The sequence below is a fragment of the Rhincodon typus genome, chromosome 44 (assembly GCF_021869965.1).
Source record: "Rhincodon typus isolate 14 chromosome 44, sRhiTyp1.1, whole genome shotgun sequence".
NCBI classification, from domain to species: domain Eukaryota; kingdom Metazoa; phylum Chordata; class Chondrichthyes; order Orectolobiformes; family Rhincodontidae; genus Rhincodon; species Rhincodon typus.
In genome coordinates, this window is record NC_063375.1 from 1,687,952 (window position 1) to 1,712,258 (window position 24,307).

General features: G+C 45.9%; 2 protein-coding genes across 3 annotated transcripts in view; both read right to left on the reverse strand.

The window, feature by feature from the left end:
* The window catches only part of LOC109923094 (tubulin alpha-1B chain-like), a 49,390-nt gene that overhangs the window by 23,386 nt on the left and 1,697 nt on the right, over positions 1-24,307 (reverse strand). Inside the window, exon 1 of one of the 2 annotated variants that reach the window (XM_048619880.1) lies at positions 4,724-4,822. The exons of the other annotated variant lie outside the window; for it this stretch is intronic. The gene's annotated coding sequence lies outside the window, so the exon portion shown is untranslated. Of the gene's footprint in view, positions 1-4,723; positions 4,823-24,307 lie in introns of those variants that run through there. 2 annotated transcript variants of the gene reach the window in all.
* LOC125480940 (protein krueppel-like) lies at positions 17,605-18,039 on the reverse strand. Its single transcript, XM_048619950.1, has one exon. It carries the CDS (start codon positions 18,037-18,039, stop codon positions 17,605-17,607), a length of 435 nt encoding a protein of 144 aa, XP_048475907.1.

A 24,307-nucleotide genomic window follows, 5' to 3' on the forward strand; every position in this document is an offset into this window, starting at 1 on the left:
CATTGTTGACACCCCTACACCCAACACATCCCATCAGTTAGACCACAACACTGGGTCATCAGTGTCATCTATGGGATCTTGCTCGGCACAAGAAAACATCACTTTGACTACGCTTCACAGAAAAAGAAACTACCTGACTTGTCAAGTAAAATCAGCGCTTAGAGGAAGCTAGGAGACTGTTGTTGGTGGTTGGCTTGAGCTGAGGATTTTGACCTTGCTTTTACATACGTTCATCTGAGGGAGTCCAGTCTATGACTGATCACTGTTGCTTCATTGAAAACCTTCTGCACACCCCCTAATACAGAGTAGCAATGCGACACAGAGATGCTATTAATCACCACTGTGCTCTCCAGACAACTAAGCTCACCTCCAATCATGCCAAAGTTTCCAAAAGCTGCCTCTATCACACAAGACCAGAGACAGAAGGCTCCGCTGCTCTATTACAAAGGAAACTTTGTGAAGAAATTGCAGCTTTTAAGGTTTTGCCTCTTCATTATCAAATATTTTGCAAGTTTTGCAGTGCTGGAGAAGTGCAAGTGCCCTGTTAATTTGTCTTGGGTGCACAGCTTAAAGGAACAACATTGGCAAAGGCAAGACCGAATGAAATAAGGTCTGTAACCTTGAAAGTTGCAGGGTTAACCCTGACTCTTTTTGCATTTTCTGCAAGGCTTCTTGCATCTTAAACTGGGAAATCTGGCCCAATCTTTTCTGCAACTTGCACCTCTTAGTACTTGGCTCACCCTGCTTTAAAATCTTACCAGCACAAAAACAGGGCATTTGGCCCAGCAAGTCTGGACTGCCTAAGGTTTGGGTTGCACAAAAGACCCTTCAAGGGGCCTTGTCTGTGCTCTGGTCCCCATTCTGGTCAGCGAACTAGTCTGAAATCCATACCAGAGCACGGTCAGTAAATAGAGCTCTTCGAGTCTCACTTGTCGGCAGGAGTTACCATGTAAAAGTTACTCACATTTAAACAACAACAATGAGACAGAGTACAGGAAACAGATAGACTGCTTAGTGGCATTGTGTGAAAACAATAATCTCTCAATGTCAGCAAAACAAAAGAGCTGGTGATCAACTTCAGGAAGCGGAGTGGAGGATACACCCATTTGTATCAATGGTGCTGAGGTGGAGATGGTCAAGAGCTTCAAGTTTCTGGGAGTAAATATCACCAATGATCTATCCTAGTCTATCCATGTCGACACTGTAGTCATGAAAGCACACCAACACCTCTTCTCCCTCAGAAGGCTAAGGAAATTCTGCATGTCCACAATGACTCTTACCAATTTTTTATAGATGCACCATAGAAAGCATCCTAACTAGATGCATCACAGCTTGGTATGGCAACTGCTCTGCCAAGACTTCAAAAAATTACACAGAGTTGGGAACACCGTCCATCACACAAACAAGGCTTCCATCCACTGACTCTGTCTATATTCCCTGCTGCCACGGGAAAGCAGCCAACATAATCGAAGACCCCTCCCACCCCAGTTATACACTCTTCCGTTGGGCAGAAGACACAAAAGTTCGAAAACATGTACCAACAGATTCAAGATCAGCTTATTTTTCCTGCTGTTTGCCGATATGTAAATGGACCTCTCATATCATAAAATCCCTACAGTCTGAAAACAGGCCCTTCGGCTCAACAAGTCCACACCGATCGTCAGAGCATCCCACCCAAACCCATCCCCCTATAACCCACCTAAGCTACACACCGCTGAACACTACAGGCAATTTTAGCATGGCCAATCCACCTAACCTGAACATCTTTGTACTGTGGGAGGAAACAGGAGTACCCGGAGGAAACCCACACAGACATGGGGAGAATGTGCAAAGTCCACTCAGTCACCCGAGGGTGGAATTGAACCCAAGTCCCTGGTGCTGTGAGGCAGCAGTGCTAACCACTGAACCACCGTGCCGCCCGACTGGGTCACCGTGCCGCCCTCACTGAGCCCAATTTCCTTATCTATGAATTCTGTTATTAATATAGGCACTGTGGTAAGGCAATTTAAAACACTTTTCACTGTTGTTTTGGTAAAAAATACAAGTGACAATAAGTCACTATTCAATTCTATCTTTCTATGTGCCTTCTCTGTAGCTGTGACACCTTATTCTGCATTCTGTCTATTACCCTGATGTACTTTTGTAAATTATGATTTGCTTGGAAAGCATGCAAAACAATACTTTTCACTGCATCTCAGTAGATGTGACAATAATAAATCACATCAAATCAAATCATTCCAAACTGCACAACCTTAGTGTCATAGAGCACTCTTCAGGCCAACTCGTCCATGCTAACCAGATACCCCAAATTAATCTACAGATGGCAAGAACTGCCGATGCTGCAGTCAAAGATAGCGCAGTGTGGAGCTGGAGGAACACAGCAGGTCAGGTAGCATCAGAGAAGTCCCAAACCAAAACGTCAACTTTCCTACTCCTCTGATGTTGCCTGACCTGCTGTGTTCCTCCAGCTCCACACTGTGTTATTCCTAAATTAATCTAGTCCCATTTTCCAGCATTTACCAAAACGCAACACCTCACATTTATCTAAAGTACCAAGTTTGGGGGTCGCGGTGTGTTGAATTCCATTTTTGCTTTCCCTGGCAAAGCCAACCCTTTCCCTTCAGAAAGCTTCGCATGGGCTCTGGTTAGGAATTCACTGTCTGCCATCAGTGCTGTCAACCAGAGGGGAAGGGGGCACCATTCCTCCATTTCAACCAGATCCGGATTTGCAGAATTTCCTAATTCGCTAACCGCCATCATCTGGACTAGTTCCTCTCACCTTGCCACCCGTGGGGTATCCCAATGAAGACCTTGACCTGTTCATCATGGGATTGCTGTTCTCCAAAGCAGTTGAGATTTTGAACACCTCCTCCCGTACCCATCCCACCCTCAGATTTGCCCACCTGCCCCTTTCCCCACCAGCCAGCAGGCAACTGGCGTCAGGAGGCTGAACACCATGTTCCTTGCTTGGGCACGTTTCCATGTCGTTTCCCACAACGTTGAGAAGGCTCAGTAGCGCCTCCTGCAGGCTCCTCTGACATTGGGCCCTTCCCTGGCCTCGAAGATCAACAAAAAGAAGAAAAAGATTCACATCGCTGACTGTCACCAGTGGGGTGCGGGGAGAGGGGTTGAGAGGGAGGGAAAGGCGATACCTACCCACAGTAACTGCTGACTGTGTGGGCAGTTGGTGGGTAGAACCCTGGTAAATGCTCAGTGAGGTGGGTAACTATGGAGGCGGATGATGCACGCTAGATGCAGCCGGGAAACCTTGACAACATGGGGCTTATGCAACAATAGATCCATGCCGGACAGCGTGACCTCAGGAGGGCCCACAACTCCAAGGCTCCAGTGCAGAATCGGAGAACATAGTTCGCGACACTCCATGAGCCTCAAAGGAATTTTGAGCATCTTCATGACCTCAGTTGTCTCAAAGGACCACTAAGGGGTAAACGACATATTCCCCCAGCTATAAATCTATGCACCCTGGGAAGGGGGCGTTGTCTCTGAATAAAGAGGGGTGGGGGTTGGCAGCCATTTAGGTGTCTGCATGGGTTTCCTCCCACAGTCCAAAGATGCGCAGGGTAGATGGACTGGCTATGCTAAATTACCCCATAGTGCCCAGGGATGTGCGGGTTAGGTGGGTTAGACATAGGAAATGTAGAGGTAGGGGAACGGGTCTGGGTGGGATGCTTTTCGGAGGGGCGGGGTTGACTTGTTGGGCTGAATGGCCTTTTTCCACACGGTAGGGATTCTATGATTCTAAGACGGGGAGGGATTTCTTAAGGGTGGTGAATTCCCTGCTGCAAAGGGGCTAGGGTGTGGAAGCTCAGTCATGGGTTTTGTCCTATATGTGAACTGAGCCGTTTCTGAGATCTGTTGGGGGGTGCAAGGAGAATCTGCAGGATTGGCCATATTCCTGTCTGGAGGAGGGGAAGGGGGAGACTTGAAGGACTGAGTTGCCAAGTCCTGCATGTTATTTCTATTCAGCCATTGCCACAGTGGTGAAATCGGGTTGGAAGCCTTGAGAACTCTGAATCCAGTTCGGAAGGAAGGTCTTCACCAGTGGGAATGGGCTCCTTCGTGGGCAGGTGATGGCGTCCGTGTGTTTGATGGTAGATGGGAGGGAAACTTACCTGTGAATCTGGATGAACAATGGCAGGGGACAGGAGTACACTGTAAACAACGGCACAAGAGGGGTTAGAGGGCAGAACATTCGGGGAGGAGTTTGATGCGGGACAGGGGAAGCCTACACGCCAAATGTAGAGAACGCTGGGCATCCAACAACATGGGAGTTGAGTGGACAGCAAAAGGAAAGATTTGTTTCAAAATAAAAGTACTTCCTAGCATGGGATCAGTGGCAGAGGGGAGGGGTGAGGGTCAATTCAGAGAAATATATTTTTAGTCAATTCCCCTCAATGAGGGTAAAAGGATGGTTTCAAAAGTCAGTTTGGGATATTCGTGTGTCTTCTCTAAAGATCCCAGGGCAGGAGTTGCCATGCCACCCCCATCCAATCAATAAGGGTAAAGGGATGGTTTCCAACAAAGAAAAATCAGTTTGCGATCTCCCTATGCTGCCTCCCCGGGATTGGAACGCCCCCTCCCCCCGGCTGGCCGTTTATTTTTGAATCTGGCGCCAAACGGCCCTTCCCGCCTCTCCCGCGCCACCGCACACGCGCCCTCACGCGTCTCCATTCCCCTCAAACGGTGAAGAAAACAAACGAACGGTCGAAACGACGGCAACTGCGCAGGTGCCATCCCGACAGCCGCAAACCTCTGCGCAGGCGCTGTCTCGCAGCTGCCGGCCTTCCCCCGCCGCCCACAGCCTCACGGAGAGGCTGTCGACGCATGCGCAGCAGTTGCCATTCACGCTCCTCGGGCGAACAGACGCCCCCACGGCCCCCCGCGCAGGCGCAGTCGCGCAACCCCACCAGCAATGCACACGCGCATTCCCCCTCCAAGTCTACAGACTCGCACATGCCCAGCAGTTCCCATGGAGACTCAGAGCCAGGATTTTCCCACCAGCTGCAAGAAGGCGATGTCTCCTGCAAGCTGGATGCACCCTCATCCCAATGGAAGTACCATTGTGGGGACGTAAATAATTGCAATGGCCAATCCGCCATGGTATGCACCACTGGTACTGCAATGGATTCCAATGTTAATGACAGGTGTCAGACGGGAAGTTCCAAGGCTTGGGGACACAACACAAAGTAGCTGCCTCTTTGATAAGGGGATCTTTAATAAGATTCAAAATGAACTTGAAACTTTCCAAACCCACAAGCACTTCCATCTGGAAGGACAAGGGCAGCAGATGCATGGGAACACCACCACCCCCTCACCCCCACAAATTCCTCTCCGAGCCACTCACCATCCTGATTTGGAAATATATCACCATTCCTTCAGCGTCGCTGGGTCAGAAATCCTGGAACTCTGGAAATATTTTTTGCATTGGTGGTCATCTTCCAGGATTCTATAAACTCTGGAAACAGTCCCTGGAGAACGGAGGGTGGCTAATGTCACTCCAATATTTAAAAAGGGAGGTAGAGAGAAAACAGTGAATTACAGGGTGAGCCTAACATTGGCAGTGGGAAAATTCTCAAATCTGTTGTCAAGGCTTTATAGCAGAGCATTTAGAAAGCAGTGACAGGATCAGACACAGTCAGCACGGATTTATGAAGGGGAAATCATGCTTGATAAATCTGTTGGGATTTATAAAAATGTAACTAGTAGAGTTGACAAGGGGGAGCCAGTCGATGTGGTATATTTGGACTTTTAGAAAGGGTTTGAGAAAGTCCCACATAAAAAATTAATGTGCAAGATTAAAGTGCATGGGATTGGGGCAAGTGTATTGAGATAGATAGAAAACTGGTTTGCAGAGAGGAAACAAAGAGTAGGAATTAGTAGGTCCTTTTCAAATTGGCAGGCAGTAACTAGTGGAGTGCTACAGGGATCGGTGCTGGGACCCCAGCTATTCACAATGTATGTTAATGATTTGGATGAGGGTACAAAATGTTACATCTCCAACTTTGCAGATGATAACAAGTTGGGTGGGAGGGTGAACTGTGACAAGGATGCAGAGATCCTTCAGCATGATCTCGATAGGTGCAGTGAAGGTTTAGCAAGCTGATTCCAGGGGTGGCGGTCGAGCGTATGAGGAGAGATTGACTAGGTTGGGATTGTATTCTCAGGAGTTCACACGAATGAAGGGGGGGAATCTCATAGCGACTTATAAAATTCTCACAGGACTGGACAGGGTAGGTGCAGGGCGGATGTTCCCAATGGTGGGTGTGTCCAGAACCAGGGGTCACAGTATGAGGATTCGGGGTAGATGATTTAGGATGGAAATGAGGAGACATTTCTAACCCAAAGAGTGGTGAGCCTGTGTAATTCATTAGCACAGGAAGTAGTTGATGCCAAAACACTGAATGTTTTCAAGAGGCCATTAGATAAAGCTCTTTGAGTGAATGGGATCAAAGGTTATGGGGTGAAATCAGGATTAGGTTATTGAGTTGGACGATCAGCCATGATCATGAAGAATGGTGGAGCAAGCCCAAAGGGCCGAATGGCCTCCTCCCGCTCCTATCTTCTATGTTTCTATGTTTAATTCCATCTCTAAGGGTGTTGTAGGTCTAGCTACAGCACATGGACTGCAGCAATTCAAGAGGGCAGCTCAACTCCACCTTCACAAGGGTGACTAGGGACGACCAATAAATGCTGGCCAAGCCAGCGACACCCACATCCCATGAGTAAAGTTTTGGTTTGACAGGATGGATGTGGAGAGGTTATTTGCTCAAGCTGGCCTCGATGTAGCTGCTAGACTGGGTCTGCAGCCAATGGTGAGGGAAAGCAACAAGAGGGAAATGCCGAAATTACTGAAAGATGCCTTATTCACTGATCACTGTGCCTGCCCTTCCACTTTTGATGGCTTATTCACCATACCCCCAGGTTGCTGTGCCCCTGTGCACCCTTTGATTTAGCCTGTTCTTTCTACCTCACACCTCCCCACATTCAATTGCATCTGGTCTGCATCAGCCCACTCCATCACCCTGCCAACGTCCTCTTCCGCACAATTAACAATGCAAATCGAAGGTTTGTATTTACTGTAAGCTTGGAAATTGTCCAAGACAGAGAAACGAGGACGAATTTCTTCTCTGGGGGTGGTGAATCTGTGGAATTCTTCACCACAGAGGGCTGTCGAGGCTGGGTCATTAAGTATATTCAAGATTGAAATAGACGGAATTTCAATCAATCAGGGGAATCGAGGGTTATGGGAGAAAGTGCAGTTGAGGATGATCATCAGCTGCGAACTCATTGAATGGTGGAGCAGACATGATGGGCTGAATGGCCTACGACTGCTCCTTTGTCTTATTCACACGTGGTATGTGGGTATTGCTGGCTACATGAGCATTTATCTCCTGTCCCTAGTTGCCCATAAGAACTTGGTAGTGAGCTGCCTGCTTGTACTGCTGCAGTTCATTTGCTACACTCGCGATGCTGTTAGGGAAGTTATAGAGTCATACAGCATGGAAAAGACCCTTCAGTCCAACTTTTCCATGCCAACCAGACAGCCCAATTTGACCTAGTCCCATTTGCCAGCATTGGGCTCATAGCCCTGTAACTCCTTCTTATTCATTTACCCATTCAGATGCCTTTTAAATGTTGTAATTGTACCAGCCTCCACCACTTCCTATGGCTGCTCGTTCCATATGTGCACTACCCTCAGCGTGAAAAAGTTAGACCACAGATCCTTTTTAAATCTTTCTCCTCTCACCTCAAACCTATGCCCTCTAGATTTGGACTCCCTTACCCTGGGAAAAAGACCTTGGCTATTCAGCCTATCCATGCCCCTCATGATTTTATAAAACCTCTATAAGGTCATCCCTCAGCCTCCGATGCTCCAGGGAAAATAGCCCCAGCCTATTCAGCCTGTACCTATAACTCAATCCCTGCAGTCCCGGCAACATCTTTATAAATCTTTTCTGCACCCTCAAGTTTCACAACATTCTTCCTATAGCAGGGAGACCAGAAATACACAAAGTATTCCAAAGGCAGCCTTATCGATTTCCTGTACAGCCATAACATGACATTCCCACTTTTATACTCAATGTTCTGACCAATGAAGGCAAAAGTGCCAAATGCCTTCACCACCCTGTCTACCTGCAACTCCACTTTTAAGGAACTATGCACCTGTACTCATAGGTCTCTGTTTGGCAACACTCCCCAGGACCCTGTATAAGTTCTGCTCTTGTTTGCTTTACCAAAATGCAACACCTCACATTTATCTAAATTAAACTCCATCTTCCACTCCTTGGGCCTTTGGCCCATCTAACTAAGGTCTTGTTATACACTGAGATGATCTTCTTCACTGTCCACTACACCACCTATTTTGGTGTCAGCTGCAAACTTACTAACCATACCTCCTATATTCACATCCAAATCATTTATGTGAATGATGAAAAGCAGTGGACCCAGCATCGATCCTTGTGGCACACCACTGGCCACAAGTCTCTTGTTCCAGGATTTTAACCAGCAACACTAAAGGAACAGCTGAGGAACGATCACTGGACCCAAAACGTTAACTCTGATTTTTCTTCACGGATGACGCCAGACCTGCTGAGCTTTTCCAGCAACTTCTGGTTTTGCTCCTGATTTACAGCATCCACAGTTCTTTTGGTTTTGTTTTTTTAAAGGAACAGCGGTCTGTTCCACATCAGGATGGTGTCTGCTTGGAGAAGAACTTGCTGTTGTTCTCCTGTGTCTGCTGATCTCCTTCTCAGTTATAGTGGTCCTGGTTATGCCAACAGCCTGTGTCATATTCCTCCAGGGAGTGTTTGAAGGTGGAAAGGTTCAGGGAGCTTTACTTTCAGTTTAAAAGAGTAGAGGTAACTTTACTCTGTATCTAACCCTTTCGTGTACCTGTCCTGGGAGTGTTTCATTGGGACAGTGTAGATGGAGCTTTACATTCAGAAAAAGAATACAGCAAAATGTACTTTCTGTTCAAAAGAGTAAAGGCAGCTTTACTCTGTATCTAACCCCATTTTGTCTAACCCATGCTTTACTGCTGCGATAACAAGGTGTGGAGCTGGATGAACACAGCAGGCTAAGCAGCATCAGAGGAGCAGAAAAGCTGATGTTTCGGGCCTAGACCCTTCTTCAGAAAGGGATAGGAGTGTTTGATAGGCTTGTGTAGAGGGAGGTTTTTTAAAAGTTTAAAGGAGTATACTTTCAGTTGAAAAGAGCAGAAGGAGCTTTATTTTGTATCAAACACAAAGTCCTGGCTGTCTTGGGAGTGATTGATGGGAACTGTGTAAGGGAGCTTTCAGTTTAAAAGAGTAGAGTTAGCTTTCCTCCCCGTCCAACACTGTTGTGTACCTGACCTGGAAGTGGTTGATGGGGAACTGTGAGTGAGCTTTACTTTCAGTTTAAAACAGGACGGGGAGCTTTTCCTCTGTGTCAGACCTGTCCTAGGAGTGTTTGTCAGGAACAGTGTAGAGAGAGCTTTACTGTTAATTTAAAAGAGCTTTAGTCTGTATCTAACCCCAAACTGTCCCTGACTTGGGAGTATTTGATGGGGGATGGTGTAGAGAGAGCTTTATACTGTAACTAACCCCATGCTGTCCCTCTCCTAGGAGTGTTTGATGGGGGGGGACAGTGTAGAGGGAGCTTTACTCTGTATCTAACCCGTGCTGTACCTGTCCCGAGTAGGTTTGATTGGGACAGTGTAGACATAGCTTTACTCTGTATCTGACCACATGCTCTACCTGTCCTGGGAGCATTAGTTTGGGACAGTGTGAATGGTGCTTAACTTTCAGTTTAAAAAAGGACCTTTGCTGTGTATCTAACCCCATACTGTTGCCGTCATGGGACTATTTGATGGGGACAGTTAGATGCAGCTTTACTCTGTATCTAACTCCATGTTATATCTGTCAGTATAGAGGTTACTTTACTGTGCATCTTAACCTCATACTGTCCCAGTCCAGGGAATGTTTGATTGGGGCAGTGTGAAGGGGGGCTTTACTTTGTATCTAACCCCATACTGTATACGTTCTGTGAGTATTTGATGGGGATAGTTAGACACAGCTTTACTCCGTATCTAACCCTGTGCTATCCCCGTCTTGGGAGTGACTAATGGAGGCAGTGTAGAAGGAGCTTTACTCTGTATTTAACCCTAAGCTGTATCTGCCTTGGAAGACTTTGAAGTGGACAGTATGGAGGAAACTTTATTTTCAGTTTAAAAGAGTAAAGGGAACTTTATTCTATATGTAACCCTGTGCTGTCCCTGTCCTGGGAGTATTTGATGGAGATAATCTAGGGGGTGCCTTACTTTTCAACTTAAAAGAGTAGAGGGATCGTTGCTTTCAGTTCAATCAGTAAGGGAAGTTAATCTGTATCTAGCCCCATATTGGATCTGTCCTAGTTGACTTTGATTTGGACAGTGCACATGGAGCATTACTCTCTATCTAACCGTGTGCTGTCCCTGTCCTGGAAGAATTTAATGGGGGCAGCGTAGAGATAACCTTACTCTGAATCTACCTCCACACTGTATCTGTCCTAGAAGTCTTTAATGTGGACAATGCAGACGGAGCATTATTCTGTATCTAACCACGTGCTGTTCCAGTCCTGAGGGAGTGTTTGATCAGATCAGTGTCAAGGTGCTTTATTTTCACTATTCTTCCAGTTTAAAAGAGTAGGGAGGGCTTTACTTTCAGTTTATAGTAGCAAAGGGAGACTGATTCTGTATCTAATCCCATACTGTTTCTGTGCTGGGAGTATTTGATAGGGACAGAGGTGTAGGCGCATTACTTTAACCCTGGTCTGTACCTGTCTTGGTAGTGTTTTATTTAGACAGTGTACTCTTTATCTCTACTCTCTATCTTACTAAGTACTGTACCTATCCTGGAGGTATTTGTTGTAGATATGTTGAAGAGGCTTTACCTTCAGTTAAAGAGTAAAGGGAACTTTACCCTATATCTAACTCCATACTGATCTGTGCTGGGATTATTTGATGGAGTCCGTGCAGTGAGAGCATTATTCTGTATCTAACAGCGTGTTGACCCTTTTTTAGGAGTGTTTGATTGGGACAGTGTTCAGAAAGCTTTACGTTCAGTTTGAAGGTCTTCAGTAATCATTGGCAGAGTTATTAATTGCCCTGGTGCGTGAATCACATAAAGTTAGCACTCAGGTAGAAATAAGGTTCTGGAATGCACTGCCTGGAAATGTATTGGAGGCAGGTTCAATTCTGAAATTCAAGAGGGGTATTAGACAAAAAAAAAACAAAAACAGAAATTGATGGAATGGCCCAGAGGGTGTGGCAACATCTGTGGAGAGAAATTAGAGTTAACGTTTTGGGTCCAGTGACCCTTCCTCAGAACTGATGGTAGCTGGGGAAAAGTTGGTTTTTATGCACAAGGTAGGGTGGGGAGAAGGGGTAAGGAGTAAATGATAGGTGGAGATAGAGCCCAAAGAGAGAGAAGAACAGTTGGATGACAAAGGAGTGGAAAACGGTCAGGCTGGGAGGGTGAGAGTGGATATGGGAAAGGCAGGAGATTGGCACTAGTAACAGAACCAGTGCAGATATGATGGGCCAAATGGCCTGTTTCTACACCATAACAATTCTGAGATTTGGGAATCAGAAACTCATCTCAGTCATGTTTGGGCCTATTCTGGTCACTTAACTACCATAACAATCCTCATATCTGAAGTTACTCATTCCTGGAATCACTCTTGCAGATCACTAAATTAGTAACTGAATTCAAATTTCACCAGTTGTTGGTAGTGGGGCTTGAACCCATGTCTACAGATCATCAACATGGGCTTCTGACTTACTTGTTCTGGAGCAAGAAAGGATAGGTCAGGTCAGGCACGAAGTCAAGTACAGTGGATGCCCAAAGGTTCAGGTCCATAGCTCTTTATAATGTCACAAACAGGTACAGAAAATAATCCAGAAAGCTAATGGAATGCTTGCCTTTATAACTAGAGGACTGATGCAGAAGTTAGGCCACAGTTATACAAAACCCTGGTTAGACCCCACTTGGGAGTCTTGGAGGGAGTACAACGTAGATTTCCAAGGACGATACTTCAGGGGTTAAGTTATGAGGAGAGACTATACAAATTAGGCCTGTTTTCTCTAGAATTTAGAAAGTTAACAGGTGATCTGATCACAGTCTCAAGATATTAACAGGAAAACACTGGGTAGATAAAGATTTTCCACTGGTTGGGGATTGTTGAACTAGGGGGCATGATCCGAGAATTAGGGCCAGACTGTTCAGGAGAGATGTTAGGAAGCACTTTTACACACAAAGGGTGGTAGATATTTGGAACTGTCTTTCACAAATGGCAGTGGATCCTGGATCAGAATCTGAGATAGATAAACTTTTGTTAAATAAAGTTATTAAGGGATATGGTCCAAAGGCTGGTATATGGAGTTAGGTTAAAGATCAGAAATGGTCTCATTGAATGGTGGAACAGGTTCAAGAGAACGAATGGCCAACTCCTATTCCTAATTCTCAATCCACGCTAATACTCATCCCAAAGCCATGGGCTGTTATCTCATTGAATTCCCGTTGTGTAATACCTTATCAAACAGCTTTTGGAAATCCAAATATATTACATCTACTGGTTTCCCTTTATCTATCCTACTTGTTACCTCTTCAAGGAAGTGTAATAAATTTTTCAGGCATGATCTCCCCTTCACGAAGTCATGCTGAATCTGTGTGATCATATTATGTATTTGTAAATGATCTGTTGTTACATCCTTTACAATAGACTCCCATTTACCAAATGACATAAGCTAACTAGCCTATAGTGACCTGGTTTAGCTCACTGTCCAAATGCTACCTTGTTGGCAGACCATGGTTGTTCAACTCCACAAGGGAAACCTAGTAAACAAATTTCAAACCCTACCCTCTCCACAGACGTCTCCACTGACAATTCTTTTTATGTGCATCAGCTTGTGCTGCATTCTTTTAAAGTCAACCTTACCCAAGTTTAGAGACCTCATTCTCTCAGGCATTATCAAACATGGGAGGCTGTGGCATAGTGGCAATGCCACTGGACAAGTAATCCAGGTCCCAGATTAATGTTCTGGGACCGTGGGTTCGAATCCCATCCTGGCAGAAGGCGAAAATTGAATTCAATCAGGAAAAATTTGGAATAAAACAAAAAACTACTGTTGATTGTAGTATATAGTTTCTTTAAGAAAGGAAACCCATTGTCTTAACCTTGTCTGGCCTACACGTGTCTCCAGCCACAGCAATGCAGTTGACTCTTAACTGCCCTCTTGACAATTAGGGATGGGCAGTAAATGCTGGCCTAACCCATGACGCCCAGGCCCCATGAATGAACAAAATTTTAAAATTGCGATCATCATACAATATTTCTTTACAGAATGACAACTCCCGTATTCTGCCTTGTTTGCCATCACCAAATCAAAGGGAGTTGGTGGCACTGCACTTCAGGAAGGAAGTGAAGGTATGGAACAGGGTCCAGAAGAGATTGATGAAAATGTTTGAAAGGTTGAGGAACTTCAGTCACAAAGATATAGGAGAAGTTGGGACCAGTTTCATTGTAGAACAGAAGGCCAGGAGGAGATCTTGGCATGCAAAATCACGAGAGGTTCGACAGACCAGATTGGGAGAATCCGTTCTCATTTTATGACAGGATCAAAAAAAAACTTGAGGGCACAGATTTAAAAGAGACTGACAAAAGAGAAAACGATACAAGATAAAGCTATCTCAGGCAGCCAGCAGTTAGACTTTGGAAGGCGCTGCCTGAGATGGTATCAGAGAGGGAATCTCTCATCTGAGAAGGATCAATGTGCAGGATTACAGGGAGAATGGCACATGATGAGCTGCTTGATCAGAGAGTCAGTTTCCCTCTGCGCTATGACAATTAAGACTCTGTGCCATTCAAGAATAGCTTGCTTCAGAAAACCTGCACCAGACATCAGCCATTTTTGGGACTTGAGCTGTTATGAGTGCCTGTAAGAAAACTGGAGCTTCCCACTACAAATAGACACTGACAATAGCACCAGGAGAGACAGACTTCTTGCAAAAGCAGTGTCTGATGGTCTGCGGACCACAAGTTACTTCTGTTGCTGATTAACTCTACCTCAATTTTTTTCTTACCTCTTGCTCATCCTTCCTGGTGCCCACTTCTTTGCTCCCCTTCAGTAGTATTGCCCCTTTGAAGAAATGTGGAGAGACAATGCTGGAACATGACTAGGTGCTAATAAACCAGGCTACTCAATTCAAATACAAACACACTAGACAATTTATTCAGCTCCATTGTCCCCAATGATAGTTTTCGGAAACTTCACAGTATTTCAGCTATACCATTCAGAGATATTCTAGCTGCAGTCTGACTACCTCTTTTGCTCAGTTGTGCACTAAACTGACTCTATGAAGAGCTAGGTGAGTACAGCACGTTACTTAGAGTCATACAGCAGGGAAACAGACCCTTCGGTCCAATTTGTCCATGCTGGCCAAAGTTTCCCAAACTAAACTAGTCCCCCTTGTGCACACTTCTTACTTTGTCAGGACTAGTGGCCAGAAGAAGATTGAGTGGAGAGAAGCTTTCAAATAGAGGGGCCCTGTGGAACCAAACCCCGAATCCAAACACAGCGAGGGTGAAAACAAGATCCCAACGACATTGTCCTCAGGACAGGAGAAAGGCATTCAGCTCCTACCGTTTATTGATGAGATTGTGTCTGGTCTTATCCTGACTCCAAATGCCCTTGTCTGACAGAATAAAAAAAAAACTCAACCTTAAATTTAAACTGATTAAATCAAACCTTCTAAGGCAGTTAGGGGGCCACCTGCGCCACTCTAAATGAAGAAAGGGCTCTTCTGACCCATCTCGAGGTACAGCCACCAGCAGAAAACCTCTCTCTCTCTCGCTATCAATGCCAATGATTCCTTCCAAACTCCTAAACAGACAGAATCACAGAATCCCTATGGTGTGGAAGCAAGTCATTCAGCGCATCTAGTCCACACCGACCTTGCAAAGTGCAGCCCACTCACCTACCGTATCCATGTAACCCAGCATTTACCATGGCTAACCCACCTAGCCTACACGTCCCTGGACACAATAGGCAATTCAGCATGGCTAATCCACTCTAACCTGCACATCTTTGGACTGTGGGAGGAAACCCACGCAGACACGGGGAGAATGTGCAAACTCCACACAGCCAGAGGCTCTAATCAAACCCTGATCCTTGGCGCTGTGAGGCAGCAGTGCTAACCACTGAGCCGCTGTGCCACCACATATTATAAACAAGCCTTGCATTCTCAGGGGTATAGCCAGGTCCACAAACACCACTCACAAGTGTTATCTTTGGATACACATCAACCACATCATAACAACAAAATTAATACCTTTCAGAACCCCTGCCTTGCCTTCCTAGTTGTTTTGTTTGGTAGTTTGATAGAGGATTTCTGATCAGCCACAGTGTGAAAGCTGCCCTTTATCTTCATCACATTATCTCCAATCAGACTTGAACTATTGTTCAACCCTTGGTGAGGGTTGGGAAATTCAGCTTCTATTGCCACCATCCTGCAGATGTTAATTAGAGTCCAAAGTTGATCGGGTTTTACCAGCCATGTACCATAATCAAACAAACAGAAGCAAGAGTTTGCAAAACCTCTCGTACTGTTATGCATTTATAGAAATAGCACCTTCAATTGTGCAACATTCCAAGGCGCACTGCATGAGACAAACTCTGACATGCGAGATGCGTAAGGAGACATTAGGCCGGGCAGCCAAAAGCTTCGGTCAAAGAGGTAGGTTTGAAGGACAGCCTGACAGGACGGTCAGACCATAAAACTAAGACAGATAAGGTAAATGCAAGAGGAAAAAAATCAGAAGTGACTGCACCCAGACAGAGTGAGAATGTGGGACTCACAACCACACGTTATAGTTGAAACAACTATTACAGATGACTGTAAGGGAACCTTAGAAAAACAAGGGAGAGAGGACAGATTGGTGGGGTGAGGCACCAGCACTGATTACTTGGGTTCAGTGGATTCCTTCTGTGCTGAAAATCTTTTAGAATCTGGTATATTCTCTAACAATAGGCAGAAGAGTGTCAAGAAATCAATCAGAGACCCTCATTCTTCTGAGCTTGAGACAAGACATCTACATTCCACATCATGCAAGTGGGCGAGGACGGACAGGCTATGAGCAGACAAGAGGCTGGGCAGGTACCACCGCGAGGAGGCAAGGGGCTGGGACCGTACCACCGCGAGGAGGCAAGGGGCTGGGACCGTACCACCGCGAGGAGGCAAGGGGCTGGGCCTGAACTGCCATGAAGGGGCAAACAGCTAGGACTATACCACAGCAAAAGGGCTGACACTGTACCACTGTGAGGGGTCAAGGAATTGGGATTGTACCACCATGAGGAGGCAAGGGGCTGGGACTGTCCCACCGCAAGGGAGCAGAAACGAAGATGGTACCACATGAGCAGATGATGCCCCTGTGGGTTAAGGCCAGGTTTGGGTGACCATGCAGAGAAGTGTTCAGTGGGATGAGGAATTCAGATTGGGTCTATTAATTGGCATGTGCCAAGTGTTAGAGATAAAAAGCACCAGGGTGAGCCACGGTGGCTCAGTGGTTAGTACAGCTTCCTCACAGCGCCAGGGACCTGGATTCGATTGCACCCTGGGGCGACTGTGTGGAGTTTGCACATTCTCCCCCATCTCTGCGTGGGTTTCTTCCAGGTGCTCCAGTTTCCTCCCACAGTCCAAAGATGTGCAGGTTTAGTTGGATTGGCCATGCTAAATTGCCCATAGTGTTCAGGGATGTGCAGGATAGGCGAGTTAGCCATGGGAAATGCAGGGTTACAGAGATAGGGTAGGGGGGCATGTCTGTGTGGGATGCTCTTCAGAGGGTCTGTGTCGACCCAATGGGCCGAATGGCCTGTTTCCACACTGTAGGGATTCTATGTGACGACAAGGTGGCAATCCATCCTGCATCAATCTGTGGCAGTCTCATGAAAATAACCAGTGGAGGTGGCCATTTCGCACTGCATAACTTTACAGCAGGACGCAGGTTTCTGACTGGATTCACTGTGAGTAACATCGCAGGCTCACAGTATACAGTACAATCCTTCTCACTTTGCATGGAGTCTCAGTATGGCAAAACATCGATGATCCTGCATTCGGAGGGGAAGGGAGTTGCAGAAATGTAAAGAGATGTCCTGGCCAAACATGCAAGGCTAAAATTACGGGACAAAGAGCATCTTGGGAGATGTCCACGTAGGACATCAGTCGACTTGGTCCCTAACTACTGTTCCGATCCCCACGGGCAACTGAGAATCAGAAAAGGGGAGGGAGGCAATCTGAAAAGGTGACATGATCTTTTAAAAAAAACTCCAACAATAGTTCAGTGAATGAGATTTCAGGTTCACAACAGTTCCATTTTAGGGGCTGGAGTTTGACCGACGGACAATAACCACGTGGTTGTTTCAGTACTCCGTCCAAAATGGACAAAGTTTAATCTTGTGACAGGGTGGGGTTCGCCGTCCGTCACCCGGACGCAGAAATTTAGACATCCCGGAGATTCAGCATTACGGGAAGTCTTGAGTTAATGAGCGGTGGTCCAAACAGGCCCCTACCCGCTGTGAGTCCGCTGGTGCCGTATCAAGTGGCCAGATGTGTAAAACCGTTTCTTGCACACGGCACACTCGAAGGGTTTCTCCCCTGTGTGGATTCGCTGGTGCACTCGCAGGTCGTTGCAGGTGGAGAAGCGTTTCTGGCACACGGTGCACTCGAAGGGTTTCTCGCCAGTGTGGAACCTCCGATGCCGGGTCAGGTTGCTGGACTTACTGAAGCACTTCTTGCACACAGCGCACTCAAAGGGCTTCTCGCCAGTGTGAACCCGCAGGTGTCTCTTCAGCAGGCAAGCCCAGCGGAAGCCCTTGCCGCAGACAAAGCACTGAAAGCAGTCATCTTCCTGGACACTGGGAGCCTGCTGGCCCGTCCCGTGGCCTTCCGAGGATCCCGGCTGATCGCTCAGCAGCGCTTCCGTCTCTTTTCCCATTTCCATTGTTTCCCCCCAAGGTGTTGGAACTCCGTATCCCCTGACCTGGAATACACAGGACACATCAATGAACAAGACAAGTCCCCATTTCTTTTATTCATTTGTGGGATATGGGATGTTGCTGGCTGAGTGCAGCATTTACTGCCCATTCCTAGTTGTCCCTCAAGGTGGGGATGGTGAGCCACTTTCTTGAACCATTGCAGCCCATGTGCTGTCGGTTGACCCACAAATACCCTTGGGAAGTGAATTCCAGGAATTTTGACCCCGTGATACTGAAGGAACAGCGATCTATTTCCAACGGAACCAGGAATTGCTGGAAAAGCTTAGCAGGTCTGGCAGCATCTGTGGAGAGAAATCAGAATTAACATTTTGGATCCAGTGACCCTTCAGACCTGCTGAGGTTTTCCAACAATTCTTATTTTTGTTTCTGATTTCCAGCGTCTGCAGGTCTTTCGGTTTTTTGATCTAATTCCAAATCTAGATGATTTGGAGCTTGCAGGCGGAGGCATTTCCACGTATCTGATTCCCTTGTCCTTCTAGATGGAAGTGGTTGTGGGTTTGGAAGGTGCTGTCTAAGGATCTTTGGTGAATTTCTGCAGTGCACCTTGTAGATAGTACACACTGCTGCTACTGTGCATCAGTGGTGGAGGGAGTGAATATGCCGTGAATTAAGTGGGCTGGTTTGTCCTGGATGATGTTGAGCTTCTTGAGTGTTGTTGGAGCTGCACCCATCTGGACAAGTGGGGAGTATTCCATCACACTCCTGACGTACGCCTTGTCAAATATAGATAGGCTTTATTGAGTCAGGAGGTGAGTTATTCGCTGAAGTATTCTTAGCCTCTGACCTACTCTTGTAGCCACTATTTATACGGCGAGTCCAGTACAGTTTCTGGTCAATGGTGACCCTCAGGATGTTGATAGTGGGGGATTCAGTGATGGTAATGCAATTAGATTTCAAGGGACAATAGTAGATTCTCTGTTGTTGGAGATGGCCATTGCCTGACATTTGCATTGTGTGAAAGTTACTTGCCATATGTCAGCCCAAGCCTGGATGTTGTCCAGGTCTTGCTGCATTTGAACATGAACTGCTTCAGTATCTGAGGAGTCACAAATGGTGCTGAACATTGTGCAATCATCGGCGAACATCCCCACTTCTGACCTTATGATGGAGGGATGAAGCAGCTGAAGGTGGTTGGACCTAGGACACTAACCTGAGGAACTCCTGATCTCAGTCTCTACAGGTGAGAGGCTGGAAAACCACAACAGGTCAGTCAGCTTCCGAGGGGCAGGTAAGTCAACGTTTTGGGCTGAAACCCTTTGACACTGATCTCGTTGTTGCGTTTGGTCAGACTTTTCTGCTGAAGCTTGGTGTAGCTCAATCACCGTACCCCACCCTTCTCTTTCCAAAGCATCTAATGTCCATCTAAGACAGACATTAGCAGAAACTTCTCAGAGATGGTCATGAGTCTTTGGACTTCTCTTCCTCAAAAGGTGGTAGAAACAGAGACTTGGAATCTTTTCAGACCAAAGATAGATGGTATGTCGATCAGCAAGGGGGTAAAAGGTTATTGGGTGGGGGAGTATGCCAGAACATGGAGAATTCAGACTAGTCATGATCTTAGAGGTCGAGCCTTACTTCAGATCCTAATTCGTCTCTTCAATCTTCCTTTCCCCCCTTGCCCTCACCATTTCTCTCTCTCTCTTTGGGCCTCCACTATACCTGAACAACTTTTCTCAGCATCAGCCCTGGTACATCTGTTGAGTATGGCAGAGATCTGTGTTACACATGGATTAAGTTGCCATGCACTTTATTGATCAGAGGTAGTGCAGAGATAGTTATAAATTCAAAGTCATATAAATCATTATATGATTTAAAATATCTCAGCATACAGACAGTTTCAGCTACAGGTAACAAATTGTCAGATAGATGCCAATGTTGTAGCTCTTTTCTTTTTTCGGTTTGTTGGGATATATTATTTCTAGATCTAATGTGATCTAGATGTAAGGCTGATCAGTATATTTTTTAAAAATTCATTCCGGGAATGGCAGCATTTATTGCCCATCTCTAATTGCCCTGGAGAAGGTAGTGGTGAGCTGTTTTCTTGAACCGTTGCAGCTGTTGGCGTGTAGGGGCACCCACAGTGCTGTAAGGCGGGCACTTCCAGGATTTTGACCTGGCGACACTGTAGAGATGGCAAGTAGTTCCAAGTAAGGATGGTGTGTAGCTTTGATACATCTGCAGCCCTTATTGTTCAAGGTGGTAAAGGTTACATGTTTGAAGATGTTGTTGGAGGAGCCTTACTATACTGCATCTTGTCAATGGTACAGGCTACTGTCACTGTGTGTCAATGACGAGCGAAGTGAACACTAGATGTGGTGGATGAGATGCTAGTGAAGAGGGTTGCTTTGTTCTGCATGGCAACAAGCCTCTTGAATGTTGTGTGAGTTGCACTAGTCCAGGGCTAGGAAGAATATTCCATTGCACTCGTGATGTGCCTTGTAGATGGTGAACAGGCATTGAGGGAGACAAGAGATGAGTGACTCACTGCAAAATTCTTAGTGTCTGAAGTGCTGTTGTAGCCACAGCATTCGTATGGCTAGCCCAATTCAGTTTATGGTAACTGGTAACCCCTCAGGACGTCTTGAGGTTGCACAGGACATTGGTGAGGCCTCTTGTACAGGTTTAGTTGGAAGGATATTATTAAATTGGAGTGGGTTCAGAAAAGATTTACCAAGATGCTTCCGGCTATGGAGGGTTTGAGTTATAAGGAGAGACTGGTTAGGCTGGGACCTTTCTCGCTAGAGTGGAGGAGTTTGAAGGGTGATCTTATAGAGGTTTATAAAATCATGAGGAGTATAGATAAGGTAAATAGCAAAGGTCTTTTGCCTAGGGTGGCGGGGGGGAGGGGCGTTCAAACTAGGAGGCATATTTTTAAGGTGACAGGAGAAAGATTTAGAAGAGACCCTGAAGGGCAATTTTTCACTCAGAGGGTGGTTTGTGTGTGGATGAACTGCCAAAGGAAGTGGTAGATGCAGATAGAGTTATAACATTCAAAAGCCATTCGGATAGGTACATGAATAAAAAAGGTTTAAGAGGGATATAGGCCACATGCAGACAAGTAGGACTAGGTCAGTTTGGGAAACTTGGTCAGCATGGATGGGTTGGACAGAAGGGTCTGTTTCCGTGCTGAATGACTCTATTACTCAAAATTGAGTTCAACAATTTTAGGGCCTGAGCACCTTCTCCCATGTCCTTATCCCAACCCCAACACACCAGGCCTTATCATCATGTGGGTTGTTACCATCAACAACCCATTAGCAGCCACTAAAAGTCCCAATTAGCAGCTGTTCATTCTCCCAGGCTGACCTTTACCCATTTCTTTGTCTGCCCAACTGTGTCTTTCTCTATCTCTCTCTCTGGGATCCATCTTCACTTATCATTTACCCCTTATCCCTCCCTCCACCCCATCATCAATACATACACTCTATCGCAGAGATACACAGCTACATCCATGATATCTCCATGGATTCATTAAGGGGAGGCGATGGCCTACTGGTATTATCGCTGGACTGTTAATCTGGAGACCCAGATAATGTTCTGGGTACCTGGGTTCGAATCCTGCCATGGCAGATGGTAGAAATTGAATTCAATAAATATCTGGAATTAACAATCTAATGATGACCATGAATCCATTGTCGATTGTCGGAAAAAACCCATCTGGTTCACTAATGACCTTTAGGGAAGGAGACTGCCATCCTTACCTGGTCTGGCCTACATGTGACTCCAGGCCCACAGCAATGTGGTTGACTCCTAATTGCCCAGATAGGCAATAAATGCTGCCTAGCCAGCGACACCCTCATCCTGTGAATGAATAAAGGGGAAAAAAAAGGAGATACTCTCTCTGCCTCACACACAACTACACTTTCTGATATCTCCATGGATTCACTAGAAACAGATACACCGCCTCCCTGACACATGACTAAACCCTGACAACTCCATGGATTCAATATCAAAAGATACTGTTACCTTATGCACGCAGACACTCTGCTGATATATCCATGGTTTCACTACCCACAGATACGCTCTCTCATATACACACACAGATAGACTCCATGATATAGAGTCATAGTTGTAGAGTCAAACCCTTCTGCCCAACTTGTCCATGTCGACCAGACATCCCAATCTGACCCAGTCCAATTTGCCAGCATTTGACTCAAATCCCATTAAATCCTTCAATTCATATACCCATCCAGATGACTTCTAAATGTTGGAATTGTACCAGCCTTCACCACTTCCTCTGGCACCTCATTCCACGCATGTACCACGCTCTACGTGAAAAAGTTACCCCTTAGGCCCTTTTTAAATCTTTCCTCTCCCACCTTAAACCTGTGTTCTTTAGTTTTGGACTCCCCCACCCTAGGAAAAAACTTTGGCTGTTCACCCTAATCATGCTTGTCCAATATTGCATTCAGTTCTGGTCTCCCTGCTATAGGAAGGATATTGTGAAACATGAAAGGGTTCATAAAAGATTTACAAGGATGTTGCCAGGGTTGAAGAGTTTGAGCTAGAGGGAGAGGCTGAATAGGCTGGGGCTGTTGTGCCTAGAGTGTTGGGGGCTGAGGGGTGGCCTTATAGAAGTTTACAAACTCATGAGGGGCATGGATAGGGTGACTGGCCAAGGTCTCTTGCCCCAGGACAGCAGAGTCCAAAACCAGAGAGCATAGGTTTAAGGTGGGAGGGAAAAGATTTAAAAGGGACCTAAGTGGCAGTCTTTTTCACGCAGAGGGTGGTATGTGAATGGAATGAGTTGCCAGAGGAAGTGATGGAGGCTGGTACAATTACAACATGGGTGCATGAAAAGGAAACATCGAGGGATAGGGCGAAATGCTGGCAAATGGGACTAAAATAATTTAGGATATCTGGTTGGTATGGACGAGTTGGACTGACGGGTCTGCTCCTGTGCTGTATATCTCTATGACTCTATCCCTAGTTGTCCTTACACTGTATTGTAGCAAGACAACTGGATTAGTTGGGTGCACTGTGAAAATGGTGACAGTCACTAAAAGTTTGCTAAAATTATTCAAAATTGGTAGATAATAAAAGAAGTAAGACAGACGTTGAGCGAGCTGTCCATTGATTCACTATCAACGGATTCTCTCTCGCTCAGACACAGAGCTACACCCCCTGATATCTCCATGGATTTACCTTAACCAGATCACGTTGCCATAGTCTTACCAGACCATAGGGCAGCTGTCTCGTCAGAGAGAGATGATTGGTGGAGATTTAACCTGAGGGCCACCACAGGCCAGGCTAGGGGAGAGAGGTTGAAAAGAAGAGTTCCTTCATGGTAACCTCAGCCAGTGTGGGGACTGAACCCATGCTGTTGGCATCACACTGTTATATATACATACATACATATATATATATTTGATACACACAAGCACACTTACACCCTCCCATGTCTCCATGGATTCACTGTCAACAGATGCTCTCTATCACACAGACACAGCTACACGAAGAGAACTCAATGGATTCAAATAAACTGGATTAATTTAGGATATCTGGTCAGCAGATACTCGCTGATTCAAGACAAAACAGGTACCCTCACTGACACATAGCTGAACCCTCTCATATTGCCATAGATTCACAATAAACAGATACTGTCTCTCTCTCTCACACAGTTACATCCCAAATACCTACATGGATTCAATATAAACAAACACTCTGTCTTCACCATTACACACTTACATCTCCAGATCTCATAGATTCACTTGAAACAAATACACTATCTCCCTATCACAGAAGGCGACACCCCGGTACCTCCATGGGTAAACCACAAATAGATTCTATCTCACTCAAATGGCTCTAATTTCTCCACGGACCGACTGTAAACAGATACTCTCTATCACAGACACGGAGAGCTACACCACCTGATATCTCCATGGATCCACTGTAAACAGATATAGACATAGAGAGCTACACCCCGATATCTCCATGGATCCACTATAAACAGATACTCTCCATCACAGAGAGCTACACCCTCTGATATCTCCATGGATCCACTGTAAACGGAAACTCTGTATCAGACACATAAACCTACACCCTCTGATATCTCCATGGATCCACTGTAAACAGATACTCTCCATCACAGGGAGCTACACCTCCTGATAACTCCATGGATCCACTGTAAACAGAACTCTCCATTACAGACACAGAGAGCTAAACTCCTGATATCTCCATGGATCCACTATAAACAGATACGCTCCATCACAG